The 10,172-nt window shown below is 38.1% G+C and overlaps 1 protein-coding gene across 1 annotated transcript; it reads left to right on the top strand.

The window, feature by feature from the left end:
• Positions 1–9,125: 9,125 nt before the first annotated feature.
• On the top strand, positions 9,126–9,479 carry LOC309796554 (ATP synthase subunit g, mitochondrial-like; the record flags this gene model as incomplete). The annotated part of the gene is made up of 1 exon (XM_082609794.1): positions 9,126–9,479. Exon 1 carries the CDS (start codon positions 9,168–9,170, stop codon positions 9,477–9,479), a length of 312 nt encoding a protein of 103 aa, XP_082465920.1. The 5' UTR covers positions 9,126–9,167.
• Positions 9,480–10,172: the final 693 nt, after the last annotated feature.

Here is a 10,172-nt window from a genome sequence, read left to right as displayed (position 1 = left end):
CCTGTCCTTGCTTCTAATAGTGATCCCAAAGCACTTAGTCAGTGTGTTCATCTTCTTGACACAACATTCCTTCCATTGCTTTCATCTATATAGACACATTTTTATTTTATTTATTTATTTATTTATTTTTGCGGTACGCGGGCCTCTCACTGTTGTGGCCTCTCCCGTTGCGGAGCACAGGCTCCGGACGCGCAGGCTCAGCGGCCATGGCTCACGGGCTCAGCCGCTCTGTGGCATATGGGATCCTCCCGGACCGGCGCACGAACCCGTATCCCCTGCATCGGCAGGCGGACTCTCAACCACTGCACCACCAGGGAGGCCCTATAGACACATTTTTCATCCAACACATTACATGATCATCCCTAACTTACAATTGAGAACCCCAGTGCATTGGGAACAGCTGCTTTGGAAATTTACCTTAAAGCATTTCTGTTTTAGGATCACATAGACTAACTTCCAAATCCTTTACTGAAACTTAAATCAATATAGACATTATGCATCTATTAGTTACTAAAGAACAGCCCACATTTCTTAATTAAAACTATCAAACAAAGAAATGCAAACATTAATTAACTATAAGATGCTGTAGCAAATATTTAAGTTCCAGAAACAACTTCAGAACTTTTATGTATATATAAATACATGAAACATTATATATTTGGGGGGAAGGAAAAATGATTCTGAAGTAATTGAGTACCACTTCTGATTCCATGTACTCAACATTCTATATTTTATCTTTTAAAGTTCTCTCATTTTACCGATAACAAAATTTTACATGAGTATGATTGTCCTGTAGATCAACCTTGGCATTTGCATTTGACAGTAATGTTTCTTGACTTAATGAATGCTGGCTTTATTTTCAGGGCTGACTTCTTAAGCCACCTAAGGAGATGCTTTGACTAGCATATGGTGTTTCTTGCAAGGATTTTAAACATTAATTTACAAGGTAATTGAAAAAGGTGTCTTCATAAACAACTGCTTTTAACATGAATACATGTCTGTGAGCATCTCTTTACCAGAAAGCTTGACTGTTCTTCATCCAGTGGGTGCTTGGGCTCATGTTTCCTGTTTGTAACTGTATTCACTCAAGGGAGAGCTACTGGAAATGAGACTTGGACTATCTCTTTACTATAATATGAAAGAGAGAATGATTTTCATTTTCTTTTTAATGTATATATATTATTTTTCAGATTCTTTTCCCTTATAGGTTATTACAAAATATTGAGTATAGTTCCCTGTGCTATACAGTAGGTCCTTGTTGGTTATCTATTTTATATATAGTAGTGGGTATATGTTAATCCCAATCTCCTAATTTATCCCTCCCCCCTTCCCCTTTGGTGACCATAAATTTGTTTTCTATGTCTGGGGGTCTGTGTTTTATAAATAAATTCATTTGTATCATTTTTTTCAGATTCCACATATAGGCAATATCATATGATATTTGTCTTTCTCTGTCTGGCTTACTTCACTTGGTATGATAATCTCTACGTCCATCCATGTGGCTGCAAATGGCATTATTTCATTCTGTTTTTTTGGCTGAGTAGTATCCCATTGTATATATATACACTATATCTTCTTTATCCATTCATCTGTTGATGGACATTTAGGTTGCTTCCATGTCTTGGCTGTTATAAATAGTGCTGCAGTGAACATTGGGGTGCATGTATCTTTTCGAATTAGAGCTTTCATCTTTTCTGGATATATGCCCAGGAGTGGGGTTGCAGGATCATATGGTAACTCTATTTTTAGTTTTTAAAGTAACCTCCATACTGTTTTCCATAGTGGCTGCACCAGTTTACATTCCCACCAACAGTGTAGGAGTGTTCCTTTTTCTCCATACCCTCTCCAGCATTTGTTGTTCATAGACTTTTTGATGATGGCCATTCTGACCGGAGTGAGGTGATGCCTCCTTATAGTTTTGATTTGCATTTCTCTAATAATTAGTAATGACCCTATAAACTTCTGCTTGTCTGTGCTAGAAGAGAGAACACTATCTCAATTAGCTTTGCATGGTTTATTCTTGGCAGTGTTAAGGGACAACATTAATTGACTTGAAGACAAAAGGCTCATAGTTCTTCTTAATGAATATTGCCCAAATCTGGAAATACAGAGTTAACAATGCAGTTCTAAAAAGTAGCTTCTTTAGACAGAAAATAACACTTAATAATCAATATGGAACCAGGTTAAAACTCAGATACAGTCCAAACCAAAGGCATTCACATATTAAGCCCGAGGAGATGGATTGCAGATCTGCCTTTGAGGGTGCAATCTAATACTCCTTATTTTCCCTCAAAGAAATGTAGTCAAAATGCTTTCCCTCTCCAGGTGCTGTGCCAGGCACATGCTGTGCAGGCACTGTCAAAAGTGGATGTTACTGTAGCTAAACTCATTTCCTGCCTAAATCAGTCCTAAGTTCCCAGTACCTTTCTTCCTAATGTTTACCTTTCCTGCCAATGCCTTGTAGTAACCTCACCCTTCATCTTTCAGAGAAAAGAAAACACTCAATCCCATTTATCAATTATTAAGTAGTAACCAATACTGCTGGCCCTTGTTTGCCTTCCTGTGACCGTCCATTCACTCTTCTGGTGACATAGTAATACCTCATTTGCCTCGGACCGCACGTCAGGAGCCTTCAGAAGGCGATTAATCATTATTCTGAGGCAACAGACCATGTACAGCAGCCTGAGAAAGTGAAGACAGAAGGGTTCAAGATGAAGTTCAGTTTCATAAGGCCAGCTCCACATAACTGAATTGATGACTGAGTTCTCCCTCTTTCCCCTTTGTCTGCAAGTTGTCTCAGATTTTAAAATTAACGTCTATTGAGGTCTAAGTGAGTAATAGCTACTGCTGATAGCCCAGAACTTTGGGGAAAAGTGCTGATAGGAGCCCTCTGATTTAGAGAAATAAGCTACTAGAATATGTCAAAACACACAAATACTCACAGTGGATCATCAACAGTGGAATATCAAGAATTGTTAATATCCTTGGGGAAAATATGTTGAATTTCTACAGATAATCAATTTGTATTTACTCATGGTTGTTTATGCAGTCAGTTGGCAAGGATTTATTGAGTGTCTATGTGTCCAGTATGTCAGCAGTTTCAAGGAGAGGGAAAACAAAAGGAACTCTAGTATTATAGCAAGTCAGCAAGCTACATGAAAATCCAAAGTTTCTTTTGAGGGAGGTTTCAAGTAGAATTCTAAGCCAGAGAATAATTTTTTCTTAATTATAATTTATATAGGTAATAATGATAATAACTAACACTATTGACAAAAATTAAAGCATTTGGAGGTTTAATAAGTTGCTCAAAGTCACAAAATGAGCATAACAAAGAAAGAAAAAACAGTTTAGGGGTTTTAAAGAACTAGAATATTTGCTTTCTCTAGAATCTGGATAAAACGTTTCCAGGAAATTAGGTTTCCTGCCTTGGTTTCTTCATATGTGAAACAGAAGAACTAAATGAGAAAATGTATAAGTAGCATGTAATAGCATAAATAGCACACAGTAAGCCTGTGTAAGTAGATGGTCTCTACTGCAGATGAACAGTTTGCTCCAGGCAGTAGAATAGCTCCTGCAGTCTTAGTAACAGAGGATGATCACACATTACAGGTGAAATTGAGCAAATCAAAGCTTCCACCTTTAAAAATATAAAAACTGAGCTGAGGAATAACCTGATTAATATACCTAAGCCAGTGGTTCTCAGTTAGGGCAATGTTGCCCCCCCCACCCCAACCCAGGGACATTTGGAGACATTTTTGGTTGTCACAATTTGGGGGAGATGATACTGGCATCTAATGGGGGGAGGCCTGGGGGGCTGCTGAACATTCCATAAGGCGCAGGTCAGCCCTCATAGCAAAGTATCATTTGGCTTAAAATGTATATAGCACTGAGGCTGAGAAAGCCTAGTCTAAGCTGATGGGCATAAATTAGGACATCAATTTTGCTTATGCTGTAATAGAAGCATTGAGGGTGTTACATGTAGAAGTGGATTTTCCCTAACATAGATTTGATGGAAAAAAAAAAAGGAGCTGGGTAACATAGCACATTTCTATGATACAGTATCTCCTTAGAAATTTAAAGAAACATCAAAAGCTAGGAGTGATTTTAGAGCAGTATCTTAGAGGGATAAACATGGAAGGATTTTATCAAACAGAGAATGAGGACTCCATAATGTAACATTAAACAATTTTCTAAGCCTGAATGCAAGACTATGGAGTCATACTGGGATTGGCACTTATAAGAGGACTAAATTTAAAAAGTGTTTCCACAGATGTATCTCTTGGTCTTTTAAAATTTAAGAGACAAGAAAAAATTGACTTAAAACTCAATGTATTTGATTAGAGTGAGATTTTAATTAAAGGACAAAAAAGACAAAAAGGGCTTTAATCAGGGAATGGTGGCTCTTTTGCATTGTGAAGCTTTTACTTATTTATGGACATGCACACATACAAAGAGACTAAATACAGAAGGAGAGACGTGTTGTGAGGCCCAAAGAGTAAATATGGCAACTTCAGTGTTTTAGTTAAAGATGGCATGTAGAGACATCCGACTGGTAGTGAAAACTAGAGTAGTAGCTAATAGTCATGTACAGACAAACAAAGATTTTGTTAATTTTACCATTCTGAATAACAACAAAAAAAGATGAAAAATAAAAAGAGAATTGTAACATGCTTTTGCATAGTGTTTTACAGTATACCAAGTGCTCTGACATTATCTCCTTTATTTATAGAGTCATGTGGGAAAAATTTATTTTTTTCATAATGACTGTTTACTCCCAGGTGTCCAAAACATTTGGCTTCTGGTAATAGAGCTCACCTGAACTACTCAGTGAATGTGCGGATTCCAAGAGCTCAAGCAGCAGTAATGATAATCTAAAAACATCTAACTCACTAATGGTAGTAAGAAGTGGATGGAAGATATAACGTACATCTGAAGACAGCCTATCATACCACCAACCTAATGCACTGGAAAATAAGTGGATAACTCTAGCTGCTGAAATTCACAGGGAGCCATATAAACCTGATAAATCACTGATAGAGGCTGTAAACTTGCCAACAAATCAATCACAATATCTTTGCAATCCCTTTCTGTTTGTAAGTAAAATAACAACACTGGGTATTTGAAAAAGAAGCCATCATTGTTTGCTTAAAATCAGTTCTTGAGGTGGTGAAAGATACCCTGGTCACCATTCATTAGCAAGGCCTTCATTATATCATTTACAGCATGCATTTGGAAGAAGGATTCTTTACATATGAATATGATAATGCTAACCCATTATCAGTAGGGCATACATTTTGAGCTGTTTATCTAGTAGTTAAGACAAGTTTGTATTAAGTAAGTTATATACTCCTGTCTCGCTTCAAGATGCAACAGGACTGAGGACATTATTTACGGTACAGGTTATCTTTTCATCATACATAATTAATAAATAGGAGGATAAAACTCTGGCAAATCCCTAGGTTTCCTTTTAGCAACTGTGATATGCTTAGGACAAATTGGAAAGGATTCCAATTGTTAGATACATAATACTTGTGAGGATGATAGAATCTTGGAGCTAGGCAAAACCTTAAGAATATCTAGTACCATTCTATATTTGCAAATGAGAAAGCTAAGATTCAGGGAGATTAAGAGACTCATCCAAGTATACGTAGCTAACGTCGTGGCTTATCGGGGTCTAGAATTCAGAGTTCCAAGCTGCCAATTCAGCGATCTTTCCATCATACCATACTGTCCTAAGATCATATTTGGTTCTACCACTACCTTTGTAACACAAAAATATCTCATGCCAACCCACCAAGAGCATTAGTACAGAGGTGCTCTGTGAACTTCCTTGAATCAGCCTGCAAGAGATAAGACTTCGAGTTCATGTCAACCGCTTACACCATCTCAGAATTACCAGTTCTTTCATCACCACCCAATGAAAGAATGCATGGGGAGCCCCATCATTCAAATTTTTACATCCCCTTGAGTGTCCTGGGGTTGTTCATATTCTCAATCCTGATTCAAAAGTGTAGACTTGGGCAAAAGGCCATCTACTGATTAAATAGCACATAAAGTAATTTTTAAAATTCAGATCTAGAATATCCTTTAATAATCATTTGTCTTTAATTATTATATTTCCACAAGCTGCTTTCTAGTCCTAAAACAACTTTACAAGATTAAGAATATGCTTCTACTATATTTTGGCATTTCACTATATAGGACAAAGATGCGAACACGACTGTGAGGTGAACAAACTGAATTTGAGCGGCCTAAATGCAAATTAAGAGAAAAGTTACTCAGAGAAAGTCACCTTTAATAACATCCAAAAGGCGTGGCAAACTGAAGTGTGGTTTGGGCAGATATGTGGGTGTAGTTGTGCAAAAGATTCTATTAGTGACCCCAATTCTCCACTTGTACCTGTATCTATACCTTTTGTCATATAACTCTGCAGTCCTTTCCAACAGAGCTGGGACATAATTCCTTACCCCCGGGTTTAGTCATGATGACATGCTTTGGCCAATGGGATTAGCAAATGTGATAGAGTCTTAAAAAGTGCTTGCTGGGTTTGGCTCACTCATTCTTGTGCTTACACCTTCCCGGTGAGAAGTACATGCCTAACTTTGCTGCTCCCGGGGGCAGGAAGAAAGACATGCGAATCAGAACTGCTGCAGCTAAGGTATTCTAGATTGTCCAGCCTAGAGCAAAGCCCATCCAACCCCAAGGATGTTTTTGTGTGACTAAATGAATGAATGAATCAGTGCAGGAAACCAAACTCTAAAGCAAGATCAGACTAGTGGTTAGTCTAAACAATGAACTGGAACTGGAAGCTGTGAAAGCCAAGGTATGAGTGTGTGTGTGTGTAGCGTGGTAGGGGGTGTGAAATTTAGGCAGTCCCTAGCAAGAGTAAGCACAAACAGGATGAAGTAATATAACTAGGAGGGTGCAGATCTGCAAGAAAACACTGTTGATGAGGCTTGTGTGACCGAGTGGCATGAGGGACTGTTTGAGACCTTTTCCTTCCATAGAGATTTTAGAATAAAGTAGACATTGTAGCTGAAATCAAACCTTATTTGGAACAAAGACAAATTTTCCCAGACTGCATTTAAAAAAGACTTAGTTTTTGGCTCAAAGATTCCATGCCACCTGGCATTTTCCATAAAGAGAAAAACTAGGGATACTGAGAGGGAAGAGAGCAGTTCTCTTGGAGGTATGCCTAGGGTCCATCTGCAAATGGAAATATGATTACAAACCTTGAGCACTATTCCTGGATCAGTGTTCATGTATTCCTGTGTTCCTCCTGTATTCCTAAAGGGAGATTATCCCTTCACCTCACATTCCTGAGAAAGAACAGGAGGGGGGTCACTCTTGGTTACTCCCTCAATATTGAGAAAACTAGTCAATATTTGGGTTGGTCTACAAGTGGGAGCTGATATCTTTATCATTGGTAATATTGCTCTGCCTCCTAAGGTACTGGGGAGAGATGGGAAGTGCAAGAGACAGTATCTCTTAAGAAATGCCTGACTATTCAAATTCCCAGTTTTCACTTTCTGAAGCTTATGGAAAGATGGGTACCTCCTGTGCCAACAGGTCCCAGAGACAGGCTGCAGAATGGCTAGGATACTGCTCACTTGGAGCAGAGGTGCTCACAGAAAAGTGGTGAATGTGGATGTGGTGGGAGACACCCAGCTGAGAGTCAGATAGCAGCTGTGCTAAGTCCCCCAGGGGAGCTGCTTGGAGGTGATTCCTTCATCAGCAGGGCTGTTGGGATCATCACCTGGCCACACCGAGTCTTTTGACAATAGGATGAATGCTCAGTGAAAAATTACACAATGAGCTCAATCAACTTGCCACTGGTGGTCATATAAAGAAATGACTTTTCTCTTTCACTGTTCCTTGTCTCCACACTGGAGGATGTGTAACCTGCTGGGAATAGGGAAGTGGGGTCAAGTAGACTATAGACCATGCCCCTCCTTCAAGCCTGCAGAGCAGTGGATCTCAACTCTATCATACTCGATGCCCTTCCACCCAGGTTTGTTTATTTGTTTGTTTGTGTGTGGTAAAATACACATAACATGTACCATCTCAACCATTTGTAAGTGCACAGTTCAGTAATGTTAAGTACATTCACATTGTTGTGAAACCAGTCTCCAGGATTCTTTTCATCTGACAGAACTGAAACTCCGTACCCATTAAACAATTACTCCTCATTCCTCCTCCCCCAAGCTCCGGGCAACCATCATTCTACTTTCTGTCTCTATGAATTTGACTCTTCTAGGTACCTATATAAGTGGAATCATACAGTATTTGTCTTTTTGTGACTGGCTTATTTCACTTACTTAATATCCTCGTTTCATCCATATTGAATCATATGTCAGAATTTCCTTCCTTTTTAAGGTTGAATAATATTTCACCATATATATATATGTGTGTGTGTGTGTGTGTGTGTGTGTGTGTGTGATATTATATATATCACATTTTGCTTATTTATTCATCTGTCAATGGACACTTGGGTTGCATCCACCTTTTGGCTATTGTGAGTAATGCTGCTATGAACATAGGTATACACATATCCCTTTGAGACCCTTTCAATTCTTTTGGGTACATACCCAGATGTGGAATTGCTGGATCATACAGTAATTCATTTTTAAATATTTTGAAGAATGCTCACTCCATTTTTAAAGAGATATTTTATAATGTGATGATTTAATATATGTATACATTGTGGATGATTATCACAATTAAGTTAATTAACACATCCATTACCTCACATAGTTACCATTTTTGGGTGTGTGTGTAGTGAGAACACTTATGATCCATTCTCTTTGCAAATTTCAACTATACAATGCAGTATTATTAACCATAATCACCATGCTGTACATCAGAGCCACAGAATTTATTCATCTTATAACTGAAAGTTTTTATCCTTTGACCAACATCTCCTCATTTGTTCCACCCCAGCCTCTGTCAATCACCATTCTAATCTGGTTCTATGAGTTCAACTTTTTTAGGTTCACATCACATTGTAGCCTTAAAGAAAATCATGTTGTACAACCTAAACATATATAATTTTTATTTGTCAATCATATCTCAATAAAGCTGGAAAAATTTTAAATAAAATGAAAAAATTAAGAAAAGAAGGAGATTCAGCTGGCCAGTCAGGGTGATGGGCTTTCCATCCTAGAACCATGGCCCAGTTTGTCCATAACCTCGCGGAGAAGGCCCCAGTGCTGTTCAACACCGCTGTGACTTACTCGAAGCCTCGACTGGCCACATTTTGGCACTACACCAAGGTTAAGCTGGTTCCTCCAACCTCTGCTGAGATCCCTACAGCTATTCAGAGCTTGAAAAAAATTATCAGTAGTGCTCAAACTGATAGCTTCAAACAGCTCACAGTTAAGGAAGCTCTACTGAATGGTTTGGTGGCCACTGAGGTGTGGATGTGGTTTTATGTTGGCGAGATCATAGGCAAGCGTGGCATCATTGGCTATGGTGTTTGAAGACCAATCTTTGCTTTATTATTTGGGTATTCTTGGACCATGTGTGAGCAGACTGCTATTTGAATAAAATAAGGCAATGTGTCAAAAAAAAAAAAAAGAAAAGAAAAGGAGAAATATTTTATATCATCCTCTGTGCTCTACTGAGATGAAATTCAAGGGTAATATAAGTAAGTTTTAAAAATCTGCATAGTATCCTGTGATCTAAAGGAGAAATAAGAGGAAAGTAATTTATAATATAAAATATATTTCAAGTAAATGTTTCAGCACAATCACACTACAAAGAGTCAGATGTTTACTTCTACTTATAATAAATGAATTTGGATTTAAAATAAATAAGAAATTTTAAATGCATATTACTAAGTGAAAGGAACCTATCTGAAAAGGCTACATTCAATATGTTTTAGCATTCTAATTCCAACTATATGACATTCTGGAAAAGGCAAAATCATGGAGACGGTAAAAAGATGAGTGATGGCCAGAGGTTAGAGGGGAGGGAGGGATGAATAGGTGGAAAGAAGGATATTTAGGGCAGTAAAACTATTCTGTACAGTACTGTAATGGTGGATACATGTCCTTATACATTTATCAAAACCCACAGAACAATGTACATCACCATGAATCCTAATATAAACTAAGGATTTAGGGACTTCCCTGGTGGTCCAGTGGTTAAGACTTCACGCTTCCACTGCAGGG

The sequence above is a fragment of the Mesoplodon mirus genome (assembly GCF_964341445.2).
Source record: "Mesoplodon mirus genome assembly, chromosome: X".
NCBI classification, from domain to species: Eukaryota; Metazoa; Chordata; class Mammalia; order Artiodactyla; family Ziphiidae; genus Mesoplodon; species Mesoplodon mirus.
Note: the sequence above shows the minus strand (reverse complement) of the source record. Positions and strands in the feature narration are given on the sequence as shown.